The sequence below is a fragment of the Botrytis porri genome (assembly GCF_014898465.1).
Source record: "Botrytis porri strain MUCL 3234 chromosome Unknown BPOR_004, whole genome shotgun sequence".
Taxonomy (NCBI): Eukaryota; Fungi; Ascomycota; class Leotiomycetes; order Helotiales; family Sclerotiniaceae; genus Botrytis; species Botrytis porri.
The window spans coordinates 371,831-394,935 of record NW_024066078.1 but is presented as its reverse complement, the minus strand read 5'-3'; the positions used below and the strand labels follow the sequence as shown (position 1 = coordinate 394,935).

The 23,105-nt window shown below is 41.7% G+C and overlaps 7 protein-coding genes across 7 annotated transcripts; 3 read left to right on the top strand and 4 right to left on the bottom strand.

Annotated features, from left to right (window-relative positions):
• Positions 1–1,280: 1,280 nt before the first annotated feature.
• On the bottom strand, positions 1,281–3,047 carry EAF01_003108 (uncharacterized protein; the record flags this gene model as incomplete). The annotated part of the gene is made up of 1 exon (XM_038911362.1): positions 1,281–3,047. One exon carries the CDS (start codon positions 3,045–3,047, stop codon positions 1,281–1,283), a length of 1,767 nt encoding a protein of 588 aa, XP_038772597.1.
• A 1,373-nt stretch (positions 3,048–4,420) lies between these two features.
• EAF01_003107 (uncharacterized protein) lies at positions 4,421–5,173 on the top strand (the record flags this gene model as incomplete). The annotated part of the gene is made up of 1 exon (XM_038911361.1): positions 4,421–5,173. One exon carries the CDS (start codon positions 4,421–4,423, stop codon positions 5,171–5,173), a length of 753 nt encoding a protein of 250 aa, XP_038772596.1.
• Positions 5,174–5,902: 729 nt separating this feature from the next.
• Positions 5,903–7,177, bottom strand: EAF01_003106 (uncharacterized protein; the record flags this gene model as incomplete). Its single annotated transcript, XM_038911360.1, has 2 exons — positions 5,903–6,496; positions 6,548–7,177. 2 exons carry the CDS (start codon positions 7,175–7,177, stop codon positions 5,903–5,905), a joined length of 1,224 nt encoding a protein of 407 aa, XP_038772595.1.
• Positions 7,178–8,280: 1,103 nt separating this feature from the next.
• On the top strand, positions 8,281–10,190 carry EAF01_003105 (uncharacterized protein). The gene is made up of 6 exons (XM_038911359.1): positions 8,281–8,481; positions 8,512–8,877; positions 8,902–9,377; positions 9,404–9,593; positions 9,642–9,850; positions 9,880–10,190. The coding sequence occupies exons 2-6, from the start codon at positions 8,813–8,815 to the stop codon at positions 10,176–10,178; spliced, it is 1,239 nt and encodes a 412-aa protein (XP_038772594.1). The 5' UTR covers positions 8,281–8,481; positions 8,512–8,812; the 3' UTR covers positions 10,179–10,190.
• A 970-nt stretch (positions 10,191–11,160) lies between these two features.
• On the top strand, positions 11,161–13,155 carry EAF01_003104 (uncharacterized protein; the record flags this gene model as incomplete). The annotated part of the gene is made up of 1 exon (XM_038911358.1): positions 11,161–13,155. The coding sequence occupies one exon, from the start codon at positions 11,161–11,163 to the stop codon at positions 13,153–13,155; it is 1,995 nt and encodes a 664-aa protein (XP_038772593.1).
• A 1,292-nt stretch (positions 13,156–14,447) lies between these two features.
• Positions 14,448–14,709, bottom strand: EAF01_003103 (uncharacterized protein; the record flags this gene model as incomplete). The annotated part of the gene is given in 2 exon segments (XM_038911357.1): positions 14,448–14,600; positions 14,611–14,709. The coding sequence occupies 2 exon segments, from the start codon at positions 14,707–14,709 to the stop codon at positions 14,448–14,450; spliced, it is 252 nt and encodes an 83-aa protein (XP_038772592.1).
• A 2,904-nt stretch (positions 14,710–17,613) lies between these two features.
• EAF01_003102 (uncharacterized protein) lies at positions 17,614–21,666 on the bottom strand. Its single transcript, XM_038911356.1, has 4 exons — positions 21,590–21,666; positions 21,404–21,484; positions 20,039–21,165; positions 17,614–19,969 (listed from the first exon to the last, which is right to left on the bottom strand). Exons 3-4 carry the CDS (start codon positions 20,867–20,869, stop codon positions 18,764–18,766), a joined length of 2,037 nt encoding a protein of 678 aa, XP_038772591.1. The 5' UTR covers positions 20,870–21,165; positions 21,404–21,484; positions 21,590–21,666; the 3' UTR covers positions 17,614–18,763.
• Positions 21,667–23,105: the final 1,439 nt, after the last annotated feature.

The following is a 23,105-nucleotide window of genomic DNA, read 5'->3' as shown; positions in this document are numbered from 1 at the left end:
GGAAGAGGAGGAGGTGGAACTATGATTTTTAATGATGCATTTTCAACAACATGATACTTAGCGTTTTAACAACACTTATACCCAATCAATTTTACGTTTATATATATTTGAAGATTAAGATCAAGATAAAGATATGCACTAGGTGAGCTATCACAATGAATTAAGTATCTAATACTATCTATAGAGGTGCAATATATATTCACAGCCATGCTGGATACACACATACACACACACGTCTCGTATAATATATGATTCTGACTGAAAATCCCTAGCTCGAATCGCTTTAGTCATCACTGTCTAGAATTTGTTGTTTGGGTTGTTGGATTTGATGATGGTATTTGGGGTTTCTGAAACTTTTGGAATTTTGATATTTTGAATTTTTGATCGAAGCATCAAAAGTCTTGATTACTCACTCACTCTTTTAGTTAATGTCTTGAGATGGAGTTTAGAGTTTGGAGGTTGGAGTTGTTAGGGTATTTGTATTTATATTTATATTTATATTCATATACTTATGTAGTTAGATAGATAATTGGTTCTTTCGCCCCGAGTTTCTCCCCCTTAGAAAATACCATAGGAATTTCTTCCAACAAAGCGCATGAAGTGTGGAGTGTACTAGAGCCGAAGTGATGATCAAGTGAAGTACTTATGGAAGAGACGAACGATGTAACTTTACGTTTGTAGACGCTTGGATCGGTGAGCTTACTACCTGGAGTTGAATGAACTTTTTCGGATTCGCATGAGTTATTTATTGGTGTTATTTATGGTGAGGTTTTGACTTTTTAGTAACAAGTGTTTTTATTGGGTTGTTTGTATGCTTTAGGGGAATGATGGGTGAGGAGTTTAGAATTTAAATGGAAGTAGGAAGTAGTAGATGAGATGTTGATGATGATAAGTGATCTATTGTTCTTATTGGGATAGCGAGTGAGTGACTTCTACAGTCAAGTGCTTGTTCTGGGGAAAACGCTTAGTGTTCATTATGTAGAGATAAATTTCCATTCATGGGGATCGCATTTTAATCTGTTATTTCACTTGCCACTTGGAATTGAAGTTTATTTGTTTGTTAATTAAATATCCATTTTCTATAAATTTATAATATGCTCTGTTCTATATTGTACAAGGCCATTCATTTATTGTTCCTTTACATATCCCATGATTCCCCAATTCAACCAAACTCCCAATAAAGAAAAGTTCGTTTATAGTTTGTGGATCACTTCAGTTGTTCAGAAAAGACCAAGGACAATGAACAATGAAATGAGAGAGAAAACAAAGAAAGTTCAAAACTACTCTTCATCCTCTTCAAACAATTCACCACGCCACACATCCCCATCCTCACTTCCCTCCTCTACTCTTCGCCATTCACTAGCTTCCACTGGTGGTGGAAGACTAAAGATACTGCGACGGCCATAGGCGATATTATCGGGCTCTTCTTCGATGATCTCAACCTCCATAGGTGTGACATCCACGAAAAAAGGTTCTGGTTCTGGTGTTGGCTCGTGCCGCGCACTCGGTTGTTCTTCCTCCGCTTGTCTACTAGCTCTCGCATTCCGTTCCTCGTTCAAATGATGAAGCATCTCCATCGCATTCGCAGTATACTGTCTCACAACCTCCCATTCAGCTTCGGTGGGATAGCTATCGCTAGCTAACTGGTCGTTGAGGAAGCGAATACATTGATTGAGATAGGCAGCTCCGGTATCGATGATACCAGGGAGTTCGCGAATGAATTCGTTAGAGATGAGTACTAATTGCGCGAGTCTGGCAAGGGATTGCTGGATGCGTTGGCGAGAAGATGTCATTTCTATTCCGCTGGATTCGTCATCGGAGTCTGATAGTGCCATGGCAGAAGGGTCGTCCTCGGATTCGGAATCAATGTAATCGTCTAGTTCCAAGGAACTGGCGTTATCATCGTCGTCATCCTGTGGCTGGAGTCTGGGTTGTTCGGGCTCGGGAACGCTTGCTCGTGGTGCTAGTTCGGGTCTCCCAGCGAGAGTCCGGAACATACGTGCGGCGATCGTGTTTCGTGATATCGAGAAAAGAGTGGCTTGGGCGGGGGCAACTTCGATCAGATACTTGCGATACTGGTTTATGATTGTGTACCATCGATCGAATTTTCCATTGAGGATTTTAAATGATTGTTCGTTTTCGTGTTTCCATTCGCAGAAGGTCTTGCGATCTTCGACTCGGCCCCATACGGGGACTTCGCTTGCCAAGGAGTGGGCATTGGGGTCGAAGTCGAAGGTTTCCTCATCCTGTTGAAATTGGCGCACGACCCGGCCGATGAATTCGTCGATTCGGTCATCATCTGCGCTAGCATTTTCCAAGGCGTCGATGTAAGCGATGATTTCCCGACGGACTCTATCTTCGGCAACATAACGATCTGGCATGTTTGCGGTCCAAGTTCCAAAGTTATTTCTCTTCGCTGCTGATCGAACCGTTTCCATGCCTTTATTGAAGTTTCGAGTGCTGCCAACTTCGTGTAATGAAAAGCCCTTGTCTGATTCGGTCATGGTTCTGGAACCGGAATCGATTTCCGCTTGTCTTTGAATGCACTCGTCAAACATGGCATCTTCAGAAAGAACCACGGAGACGATTTGAAATTCATCATCAGTCAAATCGTGATCGACTTCCGCAAGTGCTTCCAGGATATCATTAGCACGGGCCGCGAGATGTTGTCTATGTCCTGCCATGTAGTTTCTATGAATATCAGTAAAGCCAATACAGTAAGGATGAAGTCTCTCTTTGCTCATGAAAAGATCCGTGTACTTACTCGCAATCGCTTCATCGGTCAATGGAAGCGGACGCTCCAATCGTTGCCATTCAATAATAGCTTTGGCTTGATGGTGATGCATCGTGGTTGATTCGGCTTCTTCAGCAGCTCGTCGTCTTTCAACGCGTTTGCATTCCTTGCAGCATCTGATTCGGCGATGTCGGCCTCGAATAGCGTGGGTAGCGGTTTCGGTGGTGACATCAGGGTATTGCTGGCATTTAGAAACGTATTGGATGGTTTCCTTGCTGCATCGCTTGCAACGACTTCGATTTGCGAAACACATTCTGATTGATTTATTGGTTGATTGTTGATTTTTAGCTAAAAAGTCCGGCTTCTAAGCTAAGGTATTGATATGAATGTTTGTAGGTGGTCTTGTGTGTTCTGTTCTGTTGGATTGGATTGTGAGAGAGTGTTTGAGTTCTTAACGAGGAAGAAAAGGGGATGAGTTGGAATTACTTCCCGAATTAAAGAAACGACAATAGCATTGTTCAACTTCTGTTCTCTGACTTCTTTGTTGAAGTATGAACAAAGGATTTCATTGCTTCTTTGTTAAACCTTGGAGCTTAATTTCACAAAAGATTTGAACAACGTCGCTGCCTCGCAGCCTGCACATAGATCGACTACAATCTCTATGTTTCGAACGTAGTTGATCAATTGTGAAATACTTCTTTTCACATTCTCTTTGTTCATACTAATGAACTATTATATGTAATCGACGTTGCAATTGAGCTCAATAGTACAAATTTTGGGCTTGGGCCGCGTCCTCAAGCACTCCCTTACTCTTTTCTCTTTTCGACAAGTCTCTGCTCGCAAATTTGACCAGTGCATCTGATTTCTAACTACCATAGTAATACTTCACTACATTAGTCCCAATAGCCAGACATGAAACAACGGATCTCGAACATGCTACCAGAAGACGCCCACGCTATATCAAATGACTATCAAAAACTCTGCCACTTGACGAGAGAACATTCTTATCTTCTTCACCGAAAGTGAAGTTGGTCTCCAAATGAAATGCGATCTTCAAAGTCTCATTCAAAGTAACGCGAAATATACAAGGCTTCGGAAAAACATCTTGGGAGATCGTTCTAGAAACATCATTTGGGTTTGACCACTCAGCCAAAAGTGATGTCTACTTTTCAAGCGAAGCTCAACTTTAAGTGAAGTCCCAAATGGTAAAGCGATGTAAATAAAAGCTTGCAATGATAATAACTCACTCCAGTCAATCCAAGAAACATTATCCGAAGTGTTCATCTGAAGATCCTCATATTTCCCAATTCACTTCATCTTATCCGCTGCATTCTCGGCTTCCAACTAATTTTGAATCCAATTCACTTTACCAAACGCCCGTACTTGAATTTTTCTATTTAACCCTACCATCTTTGAAATTGTTTTCTGTACATTTGAACGTCTGTTGTGAAACAACAAAAATAAATTGAGTATCGATCTCCTGCGGCTTTCGATCGACGCTCCTCTCTGACCTTCGACTTCGAGAAAGATAGATATTTCAACACTCATCTGCAAACAAACCTCTGTTTCTCCTTCATTCCAGACTCGCTCATCTCGAAAACTCTCTACCCCACGGAGTCAAGTTCAAAGAATAGAAAATCCACACCCACGAAACACTTCTCAAAATTCACCTCCAAATCAGGAATCATGTGCAAAACAACACTCACGCACTTCAACTGTCTATGCACAGCTCTCGTAGTACACTCCTGTGCCCTCAATTTTCCACTCGGTCGTATGGTTTGTGGCCCACCTAATCTCATCAAGAAAGATATATATGTCTATTCAGACTGCGATGATTGTTTGCTCGGCGCTCCTGTAAGAGAGGAGAAGCGAAACAGACTCGCGAAGAAGGCGAGTGAGAGATGGATGGAAATTGTGGAAGATGTTCTTGACGATGGAGATGAAGATGTCGAGGGAGTAGAGGAAATTAGATTGGAGTGTGAGGATGAGAGAACTGGGGACGAAGGAGAGGGTGAAGTTTATGATAGGGGTAAGGATTGTGAAAGAGATATGGAGGAGGAATGGGAAATTTTGATTGATAGACAGAAGAACAAGGATGGGTATCAGGAGGAAAGCGAAGACGATGAAGCGCAATTGTTAGCTGCTCAAGGGTCAATCCAATCTGAGCTCGAAAATCCAGAAGACGACCCAGATGAAAATGATGATTTGGCGGCTGCTGCACAACTACTGTCAGCGCTTAAACAAGAACTCGGGAAGGATGATATGGTTTCGCAAGACGTAGATATTGACGAGAGTGAGGAGGGCAAGGAAGATGGGGATAATAACGAACATCAGGGACATGTAGAGACGATTCTGGAGAGCTTGGGGAAGCTGAGAGATAGGAGTGAAAGAGTGGAGGTTGATTCTACAGATGCGGGGCGAAACGACTGGGGATTGTAGGGAGGATGATTGGAAAGATATTGTTAGTGCGCGGCATTGCGATGTTTGTCGTTTTGACATTGGACTATGCTTGATGGAGCTAGATTTATTGAATTTTATGGAACAATTCCTCGGGATAGAATTTGTTGGAATGAATCGATGGGGGCTTCTTTGATGGTTTCTTTCATTGTGTTATAGTTGATGATACTTTAATTGGTCAACATGTTTCTTTGTACGCTTCTGCAACGGGCTTTTCGATTGTTCAACAACAGTTTTCAAAAAGAGATCCTCCTAGTAACCAAGTCGAATAGCGGAAAAAAGATCTAAGGTTCCAACCGATTGAATCCCCACAGGCGTTGCCGCAGAGAAGCGCGAATAGGAAAGAGGAGTGCTCTATTTGAGATGAAGTACGAGATGCATGTGGTAGGTACGTGAAGTAAAATTGAATGGCCTCTTAGCATTGGAAGAAACATTCAGAAATCTTCAAGTGAGGAAATGGAAGAAAAACACCGGGTGTTTGATTTGAAAGACTCATCACGGTAACTGCCTGTCGCCAAATCTTTATCGGTGTTGCCGTCGAATCCTTCAAGTCAAATATGTCTCTTCAACGCATGTATATTTAGTTAAACCCTTTCCGAAAATTTTCGATTCTTGTTACTTTATCTCGTCGACCTAATGTCTAGAATTTTCGAAAAGGATTTGTTTCTCTTCAGTCTTGCCATTCTGAAAAGTCCTATACGCCATTCCGGTTCACAGATTCTCCTTTTCTTGCTCGGACTCTTCTCTTTCTTTGGCTTCATTATCCTCAATATCATTCTTTTCCTCGATCTTATCTGCTTGCTCAGACTCTTCTTGCTCTTTGGTCTCATTTTCTTGTTTCTCCTGCGCCTTTTCCATATCTTTCTGTTCTTGTTCAATCCTCTCCTCTTCTCTTCTCTTTTCTTCCATTTCTTGCTCAATTCTCCTCTCTTCTTCAATCTCCTTCTCTTTCTCAGAACCTTTCTCTGCCTCGCCACCGAACTTATTCTTCCATGTACCCGCATAATGATGATTTACAAAAACTTTTCCTTTTTCCTTCTTAAATCCATTTTGTGTCCCCGCGAACGCATTCCCCGGTAGGATCAACACATCATGAATCAATCTCGCACTTCTCAATTCTCCAACATCCCTATCATCAAGGTCCCTTCCGAGGATTTCTTTGAGACTTTTGATAATTCCCCACGTCATCCTTTTTGGTCCTGTTATATCTACCACATCACTTATCATGCTTAGCTCTATTCCTTCGATTGATACTTCGTTTCGTCGTGCAATTTCATTTAGTTCGTCTAGAATATCATTGATGACCTGTATCGAACGATTAGAGGCCAATTTAGTTATGGACTATCCACTACTGACCTGCATTAGGTGGGGAGATTTAGGTTTTGCCATGATAGTCCAACTCGCAAATTGCGAATACATTGCAGTATCTTCCTGATAGTCATAATCAAACTCCAGACCAACGACAAGATTCGCCCCTCGATGTTCCTCCAATACCCAATCATTTATGGGAGTATCCTCACATGAAACATCTAAATCAAACCACACTCCTCCATAAGCATACAATATCAAGTATCGCAGTAAATCAGCTTTCAGAATCGGTATGCTGAGCGAAAAGTAGGTGTTCAGAATATCCGGACGATGGGAAAACCACTTCCATACATACTCATCCGCGAACGCGTCAGTGAGCACTTCATATTTATAGCCTGGGTTGATATCAAGACAGTGATGTCGGAATCGTCTTGCCTCGTCCGAGACACCTTGAGGCCCTACTTTATACCATAGCTTTCTGGGAAATCCTGGAGCTTCTGATGAATGTGTTGCAAGGGGCGCGGAGATAACCACGCTGGAGTTCGAGGACTTCGTGGAGATTGGTAGTTTTCGTTTGTTGGAAATCTCTTCATGCTGAATTGCTACGATAATGAGAAGGAAGATAACGACAGTGGATAAGAGGAATGTTTGACATTGGCAGGAGGTTTGTCGATACATAATGTAGGTTGAGTGAGATAACCGGATGATAGTTCGATGGTCTTCAAGTAAACCTCATCGCTCAACAACGTTCTGAATATCAAATATACTATTCGTAAGAATTCATAGAGTTTTTCCTCGAGTTCTTCTCTGAGGCTTCTCCAGGAAAGAAAAAAATTGTTCGTAACGCATATACTGCTGTCCTCGGCATTTAAATTGATGGTTGCGTCGAATGTCGCGTTTTGTTCTCATCCCTGTTTCTCCTATCTCTACATTCCTTACAGAATTATTCCATTCCACAATCAAATTTCCGTAACTAGGGAATCTCCATGAGTTGGATCTTATATTCTTTTGCCACATGAGTGGTCACTGGTCGCTCAAATAACTTCATCTTTCCATCAAACCACACACAAATTCGTTGGAAAAGGTTCTGATAGCTATCGGCAAGTATGATAATTGCCACACAATTCGAATAGGCGGTTGACTTGATTAGTACAAATGAAAATCGCACTCTCATTTGAAAGATAGCAATGTATTTCTCTTTGAGGTGACCAAGAGAGATGATCTTGCGCCAAACTAAATGAGTTCTAAGTTCACATGACTACCTACTTTCAATATGTCGTGTCCGATGAGTCTGTTGATAAATCATACTTTATTGCTTCCCCTCCATTTCATGTTTTGGTATTGTTTATTTTGTAGTTGATGAGTTGATGAGTTGATGAGTTGATAGAATCATCTTGAGTGAAGCATCATCTAAGTTTGCGGAGGAGGAATGAGACTAGCCCAATCACTAAGCTATTCCAATCATTGCGATCAAGTCATTCGCATGTAGTAACTACTGAAAAGCGTCATATAAAGACCGTTGAGATGATTCACATATGGAAAATGAGTGTATTTCCATATTATTCTTGGCCCAGTTCCAAGTATGACGGCAACTCGTTTTTGAGCTTGGAGTGAATGGAAATAATAGACACATTTTCATAGTTTACTCGCCTGATTACTCACCTGGTATATCGCCCTAAATTCTTCTTCCTTTTGTAAGCTTCCAAGTCCGTTCTTATCAATAAAACTCAACTCTTCCTCTAAAAAACGAGAACCAAACAACTTCAACTACCCACCAGTCGTTGATTTCTCGAGATTGATACAGTGCCCGAGCCCGAAATAGGTGCAATTATTGGTGAGCATATATCATTAGAATTCAAGTCGGTGGATCTTGGTACCCTTCGAGAGTCAGGTGCGGATGAAAACACCAGAAAATCTGGAACAATACTCGAAGTCAGTGCAGCACAAAAGCCGGCTTTACGCCAGACTATAGGAGGATGCGGGTAATTGGAGAAACTCCCACTAGAGCTAAGAAGAAAGATCTGGAAGCTGTTACTTTTCAACCCGAAACTTGGTAATTTTCAGCAAGGTTATGAATTGCTGATCTCCGAAGAAGCTTACGATTTAAGCCTTGGACTCCTGAGAACATGCAAACATAGTTGTTTCGAAGCTTCAGAGGTTCTGTACGGTCGCAATACGTTCTTCTTTGTTGCTGTTAGCCAGTATGAGGTGAACTATTTCCAGGACATCTTTCGGCGATGTCCAATTACAAGATATGGCATAGCAACTGTAAGATCGAGAATCCAGAAGATATGGTCTAGCTACATCTTAACGATGCAGAAGGTCAGAAGAAAGAAAACAATAATTGGTACGGTTGAGCTGTCGTACACCTGCGGAAGGTGAAATATTTTCCCTTGTTGCAGAGAGATCTGTAATGCTCCGCTCCCACCAACTTCTTTAGGAATAGTTGTCATGTCAGAGCAGTGGAAAGGGGCAATAACCGTTCCAGAATACTCAGGGGATACTGTGAATAGGTTGAGATCAGCTGTAGAGCTTATCCAAGCGCTGCGTAACTTGAGAAACATTGGGGAATTAAGCTTTGATAATGCAAAGCCTACTTATTGTCCAAGGTTCAATGATCATTTATCAGAAAATATGACTTACCGCGAGGTAGATTATGTTACGAAAGACACTCTGTACCATCCAGTAACTTTGCTGTTAAAAGCCGAATTGCGGGCTCTAGTAACCGGAAACTCCCCAGTTGAGTTATTATGCAATATGAATCAATATCCACTGGACTATGCTAAGATATATGAACGCTTTACTACTTACAGAACAGAAATGGGCAGAAACAGGGTCCATCGTGGAGATTCATTATGTGGACTTACTCGGCGCGTTAGTTCTGAGCCAAAAAAAAACTAGCAGACCGTAGGATTATAAGCCCGACAGAAATCTGGTTCAACCCATCTTGGCCTCATAATCATCATAAATTTCAACATCACCTCGGGCATCCCATTGAGGTCGGACTGGACAAATGCAACACGTCGGCCGATGGCAACGATGTCGTCACTTTCAAGTCAGAACGTCGCATTATCTTACAATACCTAGAGCGCCAGTACTGGCGTATATTATAGGCGTCAAGATATATACAGTCTTTCATCAGAAAACACAAATGTAAATATGGCTTATTCGACATTAACAGAGAGAGAGAACCTTCGAGTGACTTTATCTTGCAAGGCTATTGCGATAGTATGATGGAAGAGCAAACAGCAAATGGCTGTGTGCTGCTCGAAACATACGCTGATACATTCAAGCGCGAGCAGACTGTCTCTAAAAAGCAACAATTGCGAGAATGCGAGCAGAATTCGATGGGTGATACAATTACATGCCAAGAGGAATAGCCATCAAAGACGTACTTCAGGCTATACGAAACTCCCAAGATGGTTGGAACCGCAATGCTTGGGCCGAAAACTTTATTATTGCTTTCGATGATGTGGAAAAGCAGCTCGAGGAGTTACAGAAAGCTCGAAGAGGGATTTTCAGTTGTGATATTTCATCCAATTGGGATTGTGATTTTGATATACAGCTGGGACAGACCAATAGAAAACGTGTCGATTGGAGTTTTCATGCCCCTGGTTTCATTAGATACTGGTCTCTGACGATATGGTATGAGAACGGTGAGGCGAGGAGGCTAGACTAGCGAAGCTATTGTATATGCGAGACTTTGACACAATAAACCTCAAATCAAACAGTGCAATCATAGCTCCGATTCTAATGAATATCACTTCGTATTTCTTTATTAGAGGGTTTTCGGCATCATCAAAGCAGTGTCCTGACGAGCATAAGTTCAATGAAACTCGCTAGACAGTGAGCCACGGCAAAACAAAAGACTATTTGTATGAGCTCACATGTTTGCCGTCTTGATGCTTTCAATTCTTAAATCTTTTCTGAATTTTGCACTAGACACAAATATATCTGTCAATCTGTATCCTCATTCCATAAAATTCCACATCTTCACTCACCCTTTAAGACGGAAACCATCTAATTTTCAACCTGAACGATGCAAGGATCTCTCTTTCTCCTTTCGAATATTCAGAAAGTATTATCTTCATTCCCCACTCCCTCCCATATAATCACTAGGAGACGTCTTGCTTCATCTCACATAAAAAACTATACCCCACGTTGTCGACAACTATGCAACCATCAGGAGAAATTAGACGAGGACTCACCATCCCACTTTTGATTGCTCAGTACTAGATACATGAACCATTCTCTTCTCTTCTATTGGCGTTTCATTTACTGTAGTTTATTATGTTTTTTTCTCTTTCACATTCACTCGCCTTTGTTAGTGTGAAATCAAAACTCTGGATCGCAGTATTTAGACCAATGAACTGTAGAATTTTAGAGCTGTACAAGCATTGCACCGGAGTTTCCTGTATTTAAGAAGTTCTTTTTTATGAAGATTTCAATAATTACATCACCAAGTCCATCATAAAATTGGCGTCTATGTCAATATAATCAGTCGTATCGCGCAAATGTAAGTAACTTCTAACCAAAAAACAAAGTAACTCTTTATGTGAATATGATTGCCGTTGCAACAATCTCCTTGCTAACTTGCGCGCTCTAGACCTCCCACCTATCTTCCAAGGCAACTACAAATATTGTCACAATCGCAAGCAATCATGACGCCAGACTTTTCTCTCGTGCAAGAGCAGCCAGCGCATGCAAATACTACGTCTGTCATCGACCTCCTAACTCAATCATCTTATCCACAGCCACCCAAAAACAGCACCACAGCGACCTCCAATTTTCCATCCATCCTTAATCAGCTATCGAACCTCTCCTCTGTCAACAAAGCAATACCCAACAATAGCTGTCCCTTCATATCGCGCCTTTCCACCGACGTCCGTACACAAATTTACTCTTACCTCCTCCTCAACCCCATACTCTCCAAAGCAGAATGCATCAGTCCCGAGACAGATTTCGGCATCAACCAAAAATACCAACTCGAGCCATCGATTCTTAGAGCATGCAAAGGAGTCTACGGAGAAGCATCTACCGTTCTCTACGGTCTCAACACATTCTACCTCGTCGCCATGAAAAGCACTCGCATGTTCCGTTTCACGCTTGCAGATTTCATCAGTGGAAGTGCACTTACGAGATATTGGAGAGAAAATGCTGATATCTTTAAGGTTGCGCCTGGGTCTACCTTGTATCTGTGTAAAGTACGTCAATGGAGAGTTGAAGTAAGCTGGTATGGATCGCCTGGTCAAAGTGATATATCTCTTCCTGTCGTTTCCATGAAAACACACGAGGAATACAAATTCTCCAGATTTTTACCGATTGATCCAAGAACTGGTTTACCGCCTGTTTCTGGACAAAGGAGAAGTCGAAATCAATATTTGTTGAGACTTGGAACGCAAGAGGCGAGGGACTCAACTATGCAGAATACGCTTTCGTTTTTGAGACCGTTGCTCGAATATAGCTTGGTGCCTTTTTGTCATTTGGTTACACTTTGTGAGGTACCACCTCATACTCTGGAGATTATTATTAGAGCAAAGAAGGAGGGAGAAGCTCCCATACGATCCGAATATCTGGGTATGGTACCTACAGAAGCTGAGAAATTGAGATTGGTAAGACCGTTGGAGATGTTACGAGGAGTGGGAAGTTTGGTGTTTACATACGGTGAGAAGAGCCGTGGGAATAACATATCATCTGACGAAAACCCCAACGAAGACACTACACCACCCGACGAAGCTGCCAATTCAAATACCACACAAAACAACACACCACCCGAGATCTCAAACTACCAACTCTACCAATACTCAGGAATCATCCACCTAGTCACTTCCACAGCACAAAATCCCGCAATCGAATCACCCTCCAATATATACAACAATCTTCTTTCCTACGCCCAAGCCTTCGAACGTTACGAGCCTTTCAAACAACACATGGCAACCAACTGGCTCTACCCAAATTCCTACACCAGCACTCCCAATCCCTACAAAACCAAGAGTCCAAACCCCATCCAATTCTCAAATCCATTCGGTCCCCAAGACAACAACTACAAATCTCACCCCATAAATCGATATCTCTCGAATGCCGCAGCCGCAGTAAGAAGATACGATATCAGTGCCTTGCGGAATAACCGCAGCGCAGTGATTGAGTACCTCGAACCACAATATACACGTATCCTCTCCCAAGTCCAGAAATTTCGCGCATACACCGAGAAACAAACTCAAAAATTCGGGCTCTGGAAAGAAATTTCCATACTCGAGAAGCAGATACTTGATTCTCAACGAGAGGGAGGTAACAGTGCGTTCAATTGGCCTTCGAAAGCCCATCCCGAAAAAAGAACAAAGAGTATTGATTTCTCAGAAGCATTAGTGGTACTCGAAGAATTCGCCGGGGCATTTTCCCGCGATATGCCGCTCGAGACACGTCGTCAGATTGCACTGATCCGCTACGAATATTATGGTCATTATGAAATCATGGAACGTGAAGTTGCGATGCGGAAACTCCAGGATATGGTAGTGGATATGCCACAACCATTTGAAGAAGCGGCTGTGGAATTTAAGAAATGGTATGTGATTGCTGCGAATGATATGCAGAGACAGTTTTTGGAGATTAGGAGAGCGAGGAGACGGGTGGTTGAGGATGATAGTGTGAGGGGGTAGGAGGGAATTTCCGGTTGATTTTTCGATGGGGTCGGAGGATAGAGAAATTGATTGGAGTGTGTTAGATGAGAGACTTGTGGTTCCGGAGAGTATCTTTAAGTATAAGAGGAATCAGGCTAGTTGGTACTAGGATTTTAGTATTTATATAGGTCAATTTATAACGCGTATGTGACTTGTGCGCTCAACGAGTGAGAGTAAAGCTCTTTGACAATGACCGAACAGAAAACAAAAAACTATATATATACCCATCAACATATACAGTTTACAAATTCAATTTCTTTTTGCAATCGATAATCAAAACAGTGCACTCTTCCTACCCATTTCCAACCTCCTGGGGCTCCAGTCAAAGAATAATGGCCAAGCGCCACCCTCTTCAGCCCTCAAACCTCCCTTACACCCACACTCTCTTTCCCAACCATTAAGCCCCCTTTCTCAAATACCATCTCCTTCATAAACGGACTCCCTCCTCTAATCACCTTCCCCAATCTAGAAACCGCAAAACGGGGTCGCCACCGAACCCAAACTCACAACCCCAACAGCAAACTCGCCTATTTAAATCTCAAATCTGCATACATCCTCTCACTCACCAATAGTATAAAAACCAGTGCAATATTTTCCATTAATCTCATTATGTCTAATGCGTTCGCCGCATATTTGTGATATACATCTACAAGATAATTAATAATTTTCGAGGTTCTGAAGTCTATAAGGAAAAATCCAATACTAGGAATGAGTTAGTATAAAGAGGAAAGGGATATCTATTCATAGAGAAGTATTTCGCCTACAACTCCCAAGAATCCGTTGATGATAGAGGAATATAGTCGTGCTTCAGGGATGGGGTTCCGGGAACTTCTGTGTTTCGCGATGCAGAATTGTAATACCAGAAATTGGTATACATGCAGAGTACACAATCTGTGTATTTGCTAGTAGCAATTGCACACTATGCATATCCAACTATAGACTATTCCAATTATAGAGTTGGAGATAAAGTTGCTTGATGGATTGAGTAAAGAGATATATAGTTCTCAAACTGAATACTATTTAGAAAAAGAGTAGCGATAAAGACATTGGATTTGATGAGGAGTATATAAAAAGTCTTTTAATACTTTTGATAAAAATTAATGGATAGATTGCTTATGAAGTTCTTTACTATATATATTTCCTTTCCTTTTCTTATATTATTGTTTCGCTTTAGCTAGTAAAATAGCCGAGCCACGACTTTCTAGAAAACAGAATATAAAAAGGAGAAAGAACGTAATTATTTATATCAACTCAATATAGTCAATCCAACGCTAATCCAGATATTGAATAATTATAGCACCAATAACAAAACTTATACTAATTAAAACGAGATCATTAATCATATATAAACTAATCGATACACTTCTCTCTCTATTATCCCTGAAAACATTCGAAATAACTCCCGCTACTGTATTATTCAAAAGCTATACACACCCTACTAAAAATCCTCACCACCACCAATGTTTCAAGATCCCGCGCAAACCCAATTGGAATCAATAAGATTATACATAGTAAATATTTACTAAGAAACATTAGCTTAATCCTAGAATCTTTTTATGATGAGAAACAAAACAAGCGAGAAGATTACACCTCCAACTCCCCATGATGCAAGCCAATAGGAATTAGGGAAGTGCGGATCGAAAATGTGGAATTCGGTATTGATGGGATTATATACAATGAATAGAATAGTGTTGTTTATAAAAGAGATGAAGCTGATAAGGAGCGCGAGAGTAATTACAAGTCATTTTTTGCGGGGAGTTTAATTGAATGGATCATAAGAATCGAATGTTCCATCCCAGGTTATTATTGTAGGAGTGGGAATTGCACATGGTATTGATCCTACTATTATTGTTCGGTACTTGTGAAATATAAAGGGAATCGAACGCGACGTACGTTTGGTTGGAAAGATGAGTAGTTATATATCATTCTCGGTTATCTCGAGCTCTTCTACCATTACAATTGATATATATCAAATCTTCACTTAGAGTCAACTAGCTATAAAAAACTAACGCAATAAAACGAATAATGACAAGCGAGATCGATGTCAAGAAAAGACGATACAACTCAAGGTCCACAAGAACGAAGTCGCATTGTTTTGAAACTAAGCAATGTAATTATAGCAATCAATAGATAGGGAACCTAGATATACTTAAGTCGAGAGATCGAAGAACCAGTTAAAAGAGCTTATCACGAGATGACTAATCACGTGATAGCTTATTCCATTGCTCGAGACAGCTTCGTATCATGTTTACCGACGACGAGGCGCGAAAAGAATGTCAGAGTAATCTATTGACTTCTACAACTTACCCATTAAATAGTAATAAGATAATGAATCAAATAAGATTCTCACCTTATCTTATCCTAGACACTTCACATCCAAGTCACCCTTCTTCCCCTCTCCTCTACCCTCTTACTCTCCATCTCTCATCTTCCATCCAACGTCCAGTATCCCATACCTCCGTCCAAGTATCTGCCCCTCAAACCCTACCTTAACAATCATCTCCAACTCCCCATCTTCGGCCCGAACCCGAATTCTATCTCACCATCACTCAGTCCACTCGGTTCGTGATCCTTCACACCCACACCCCTATCCATCCCGGGACCCGAGTTTCTAAATCCCATATCTCACACCATATTTCTTATGTCCTCTTGGAACCCTCTTCTCTTCTCTGATCAATAGAACGGCACGAATGGTAGTAACCAGATACTGCGTTGAGTCACTATCCATCCATACACCCATCTCACTTACAGTCCGTGTATCTACCAGTAACATCTCTCGAGAGTCGCGATAATCCAGCCTAACAACCCTATGCATTCATCCTTGCCTACAGTAAAGATCAAACATCACAGTGCCAAGCCCAACACGCTATCCTATGTACCTGCACATCCACTCAATACTTCTTTCGTAGTCCATACCATCCATCATCAATCCCTCTTACACACTCCCAATCCCCCTCTTATCTCTTCCCCTCCATGTACTCCTCCCTCGCTTCTTCCCCTCCCAAGAAATCCCCACTAGCCCCAAGCCAGTTAACCACATCACCCACCAACGAAACCAATTGCCAATCCCTCCTCTTCGGCAAAACCCCGGCCCAACCCTTAACCCTTCACCTCAAACAAAAACAAAAACAAAAACAAAAATAAAAATAAACCCCACAACGTCATTCCAGAACCTCATCAATACTTTCCTTCCCTTCCTCGCTTATCAATATCCATCTACGTATCATTAGTATCCACCATTCATCCACCATTCATCCACCATTCAATCCACCATCCCTCTATCTATCACCCAATGAATCCACCAACCCTACCACTATCAACTAATCATTCCCCATTTGCCAAAAAGTATGAGACCATACTCCCCCTCCCCGCTTATTCCGGGGTTTTTCGCGAGTCCGCGTGCTGCTGTTACGATTTTACTTCTATTAATTATTTAAATATTAACTACTACTCCGTATTAACTACTCCGTATCAACTCTCTATTACTCTACAATACTTCAGAGTCTATATATCAATATCAATACCGAGGAATTAATAATTTCTTTATATAGAGGATATTAGAAATTGTCTGACTCTATATCATTTTATAGTATATCATTTTATTATAAGAATTAAGAATGAGGAATTATATAGTATTATCTCATTTGATTTCTTTAAGAATCATAAGAAGCGAGAATTATTAAATTCTTAATTAAAACATTCTTATATTATTTATTATACTTATTCTAATCTAATCTATTTCATTTTATATCATTCTATTTCATTCTTTCTTATATTATCTTATTTCATTCTATATTATCTCATTATTTCTATATTATATTATTATTCTTATTTTATATTTATTTTATTCTATCTCATCCTGTACCATTTCATCTCATCCTATATTATCTCATTCCATCTCATACTATCCTATTATTTCTATATTATATTATCATTCTCATTCTATACTTATTTCATTCCATCCCATCCCATCCCATCCCATCCCATCCCATCCTATCATTCCCATCCCATCCCATCATTCCCATCTCATCCCATCCCATCATTCCCATCCCATCCCATCCCATCCCATCCCATCCCATCCCATCCCATCCCATCCCATCCTTTCTCATCCCAATCCACCCTATATCTTCAACACCTTTTTCTTTTATCACAAATATTTAACCTACCCTTTCACTCCATCCATCATCTCCTCCATCCCCAACCCCCAAGAACTTTATTTGCACTTTAACATTAATAATATCATTCACATCCCATATCCCACATCCCACATCCCATATCCCATATCCCATATCCCATATCCCATATCCCATATCCCATATCCCATATCCCATATCTCAAATCACAATGCAACATACCTACAACACAATGCGCTGTGATAGGTATCGCTAAAGATGAAGGGGCATCGCACCACACACCACACAACCAAACGCAACATGTTTTTTTAATATTGTTTTCACTATAAAACTTTCATTCCATCTGGACGTTTTGGCTTTTGATTACCAATCAATCAATCATTTATTCTCCATTTGATTCAATTCAATTTGATCAGTTCAATAGGTAGTAGTAGTAAGTTGAGTTTTCAAGATTAAGAGAACAAACACACAGACAGAAAAACGTGATATGACTCAATTCAATTCATCATAACAAGAAATCCATCTTTCCTTCCATCATCCCCTTCCTTCACTCTTCCATTTCTCTATTTTCCCCCAAAAAATAACAGACCAATCCTATTGCAATCCCAACCCAATTCGCAATGAAAAAGACAGAGAAAAAAGAACGCAAATCACATAGTCGCCTCCATTTAACAATTCCGGATTTCCCATCCATCCCGTTCCATTCCATTCAACTCCCTATAAACAAACCCAATGAAGTGAGAGTGTGAGAGTAGAGTTGGATTAGAACCAGATTTGAACCCAAAATCATGGAATCAAAAGCATTTAATATCATTCAAAAATGATAGACGTCTTCCTCCGCTTGCATCAAAAGTTGAATTTTCCTCCCATTGATACATATATCCTCTACCACCAACATACAAACAATTTGATAAAAGAATGTGACACATGCAATTGCTCGCTGGAAAGGAGTATCATCGAAATTCGAGGTGACGGAGAGAACAGTTGAAAGCAGTAAGTGCAAATCAGAAAGAACAAAAGAAAATCATAAGTATGTTCATGGGAACCCATTAATCATAAAAGGAGTGTCGAGATTGTATAAAAAGTGTTGAAATGTGTTGAAATGCTCCACCAGTTAAACAAAAGTACAATGATAAAAGAAACGAGCGCTATGTTATTTAACCTAGACAGAAAAGAAAGAACGGAGACGACAAGATGAAGAAGTTTGATGGCTTTTTTGAACGCTGAGAGGGAAGAATCGTTGATCAAGATAGTGACACAAAATGCTGGCGCCGTAAAAGACTTTTGCTCGATGTGGCTATGATGGCATTAGTGTCGTCAGGAAGATGATGACCGATTGCGCGGCAATTGATCATTATTGCTATGAAGAGATGACTTTTGGTACAGAAATGTAACCGTAAGGTTATTCAATACTCGAAGTAAGAGGCTCGAGTCGATGGTACAGTGATTTTAAATCACCTCTTTCTCTTCTTACTCTTCTCAAAACTGCTTGCACCACTAGCAGAAAGCGCAGATGGGAATATTGGGACTTGTGGCAATTCGTCTTTCTTCACAGGCACTCCCATGTGGCGCCCATAACGACCTTTACGACCGTTCCCTTCGTCTTCGCTGACACACTGATCAATGCCAAGCCCAGCATCTTGGCATCGGCCACAGGGTCTTTGACGATCGCAACCTTTCTTACTCTTCCTGCAGCGTTGACAACGTGGTTTAGATGAAAGGTCCTCTTCGTCGTCACCGAGATGATGTTGATGAGTTGCGGTAGATGCCACAGAGGTCTTTCGCGATTGCGATGGTAAGGAGGTGGGTGAAATGGGACCCTTGCTAGAGGCAGAGACACTGTTGGCTTTCTTTGGTTTGACCAAGGGCGTTGGCCTATTTGGTTTGCTAATTCGATTGGCTTTGGACTTTAAAGAAGAAGAAGGTAAAGGTTTTCTAGCAGCTTTAGCCTTGACGACCTTGGGTTTTGCTAGTTCGGTATCAACAGCATCATCTGTTTGACCTGGCTTGAAGGTTCCGTCATGACAGTCTTCGACATCACGTTCATCACTACTTGGCTCAGTGCTATCTGTCGGTAGATTATCTTCCAAATGTGGATGAGCCTTTTTCAAGAACCCAGGTGGCAGAATCGGGCTTGGCTCACGCTTTAGTCTGTGAGAAGGGAGTTCATTTTCACTCTCGCTCTCACAATTACTGGTAGCGCCAGTGGAGGAAGCTGCATCAGCACGCCCACTGAACGTGTCGTCAAGGGTTGATGCGGAAATGCGACCATGAGAGATGTTTGACATGTCGCCAAGTCTCATTAGCTGCAGAGCAACATCCTTGTCTTCCTCTGACATGCAACTACCGATAGTTGGATCCGGAGTAGGCAGTACATCCGACATATTTCCTGGTGTACTAATAGATTGACGTCCCGGGGGGTATGATGCGCGCGTTCGGCGACTTTGTGCTGCTGGCGTAGAATAAAGGTCAGGCTCTCCGAAGCCGTTGGCATTGCCAAAGCTCCTGGGAGAATGAAGGTTGGGTACATTGGAGAAAGGATTTTGGGAAAATCCCGCGAAAGGAAAACTTGATCGTTGGTTTTCCATGCGACGTGCCGGAGAAACAGAAGAATTCGAAGTCGCAGCGGGCATTTGTGGTGGTGCGAACAAAGGAAGTTCCTGATTGAAATTATCATTAGCATCCGGGTGAAAGACATCGTCTGCTCATGCGCAGCCAAGTAAACTTACAGAACTTTCAAATTTAGCCCTCTTTCGTCGGCCTCCCTCCACAATATTGTCAAGACTGATCTCGGTGTTGCCAAGGTGCTCGCTTTTAGCTCTACTAGTAACGGATCCAGCCCCCCCATCCCCACTGCTATATCCATTCAATCCATCGCTATGAAGTTCCTGGAAGCTACCATGAGTGCTTGAGCCACGGCTTTTGAACCCCGATCGAGATCTGCTCTTTTTGGCCGGAAGCGGCTGATTGACACTGGCAGAGACACTACGGCGGCCACGTCCTTGGCCAGGAGAAGTGCTACGTTTTCGCGATGTCCTAGACGTTGGTCTTGAGACGGTGTGGCCATAATTGAGAGCTTGGTGGGGTGGTAAGTGCGTCTCGCCAGGATAGTAGGCTTGCTGTAAGCGTGGAGAGCCAGAACCGTATGATGATGGGCCATATGCATCAGAAGGTTCTTCTTGAATGACCCTGACATATACCACCATGTTGTTTCTAAAGTTTTCGTAACGTGCGATGAGAGTGTTCCCTTGTTCGTCCTCGAAGCTAACACCTTTCGCACCAGCGCCATCTGCGTATAGACCGTAAAAGTTCTTGACAGTGGCAATAATCGAGTCTGTAGTGTCGTGAGGAAATATTTGGACACGCATCGGTAGTCGCGCACGATGTTGAGGAGATTGTGTAAAGAGAAGTTCGAATGCGACACTCTTTGGGGTAGGGCTCCCAACAGGCGATATGGCCATGGAGTGTGGTGTGTTCATGTTAAATTGAGCACCAGCATAAGGAGGCGCGGGTGGTGTACCGCTTCGCCCATCTCTAGTGTGCATATCCGTACCGGACATGATTATTTTTCGGGTCGGGTACGAATGTGTTCGCTGTGGAGGATCGGTAGATTCGGCGTTTCGATTTTGTGCGTTTGAACAAGATATAGACCCAGTTATTATGTTGGCTACTTCATATGACTGTTGAGAGTATGCTTGGTCTCAGATCAGTCGCAGATGTTTATAATGGAGTGAATGTGTGTATATTTAGTATCTGAAATCCCGAATGTTGTGTGGAGTGTAGAGTCGTTGTCGTCGCCGTCGTCGCAAGTCAGTCGGGTAGACAAGGACAGAGGTGGGTAGGTGAGAATTGGTCGCTGGATTAGAAAACACTGTTAGAAATACTCATGATAGACTTGAGGATAACATCTGAGGGACATTTGATGAAGAGAGAAGTGAGGTGATGGCATTGTCGTCCAATCTAATGGCGCGGAATATACACCCTCCTTCTGCGACAATGATCGGAACGATCGGTTGTATTGGAATGGAGATATCAGAGCAATATTGAACCCGTTTTCCCCGATCGCATAAAGTAAAAGTCGGATTGAAACTTACTGGTGATGGAAAAGAATGTTGTTGTGAGCCCTATCGAGGCATTGGAAATTGTAGTCCTGTAGAATTGGTGTCTCTCACAACCTATGAAAAGAATGGTTAGAGAGAGAGGGGATATGGTAGTGAAAATGACATCTCGAGAGAATTGACTCTAGTATTAAAGACTTAATGATCAAATATCATACTTACTTGAACTTATATCAAGTCGTATGTTTTCCGTGGTGTCTTGTTCTAATATTGCGTGTGTGGTTTGGAAGTGGAAGAAGTCGGTCCTCGTTACTCAGAATATGTTAGGTGCTTTGCATAAAATAATATGATTTTGAGAGATGAATAACTTCTTCTATGCTTGCTTCAATGGCACAACCAAGAATATCAAATCTACATATTTTCATCATCATTCCTATTTTAAATTGTCGCTGATGAAGTTTGGCTATTTACTCATTACACATTGATTTCTATACCAGTGAGAAAGAAAAGGAGTCAATTCTCATAATACACGGTGCATAATTGCGCACAAATCCCCATGCCCAGTAGCAGAGACGGAGTATATATATATGTATATCTATGAGGTATTTCATCGAGACTCTGTTCATCCATCCTCGATGCAAATGGTTTCAAGCTGACACTGACATCCACGGATGGATCTCATATGCCTTGCCTGCTCAACATGGCTATGCATATTCGATATCATGACTTACCTAGGCAGGTTCTCTCCGCAGTCCGCTGTCTCCCATCCTCACACAGGTAAGTCATGTTATGCCACCATTGGCAGGAGAAGAAGTACCTAGGTCGGAATGATGTTATCTCCGCTGGGTAGTCATGATTAATCAAAGCTTCATCCAACCTTGTTTGGAGGATCTATTCCAACATAAAATGTGTTGAGCATATCAATGGACTGGTCAAGTTTCGGCTCTTGAGTATATTAAGACATAATTCGAGTCGGATCTATCCCGTTTTCGGGCTGGCTACGTTCATCAATCCTTCTTTATCTTGGAAAACGAAACACACGGAACCTTCGCAAGTGAGCCTAGTACTTTCATCTATCAACAATTCGCAACAATCATGGGAGATGATGGCCACCCCCTCCCCCCTGTGTGTATAAGTTCATCAAAGTCCCCAAGCGCAAATGCATGCGACTCAGAAGTAATAAATTATACCTTGAGAGAACTCCATACATGTACTCTGTTTCTCCTCTAGACAAAACTTGATGGCCAGCACCCCTTCAGCTACACATACTCCGTACTTCAAAATACACCAGTGCGGTCGAGACAACTCACGGAAAGCAAAGGCCAAGTGCTTGAGTAAATCTTGATAATCAGCCAATGAGATTAATGCGTCAACGTCTAAAAGCAAGGATGACATGTTCGAAGTTTGTGAGGAACAAAATGCGGTGCAAAATTAGGTTGAATGGAGGGAAATATATTAGGGATTATAGCTAATCAATAGAATCGCGCATTTCTCCTCTTGTCTTTAGAGTTATACAAATACATTTCAATTGATGATGGTGGTTGTCGGTGTAGAAATACATCTGTTGAATTGTGATTCCCCCTTCATCCTGATCGCGAAAGGAAGATTTGCGATCCGGGATCATGGTATGCGTTGGCCACGAGTTTCAAATCGCATTCATGCTCCAAGCTGATTAGAAGAAAATAACTCTTCCTCGCTCTACATAGGTTCCTCAAAATAGGTCCAAATGTGTATGACC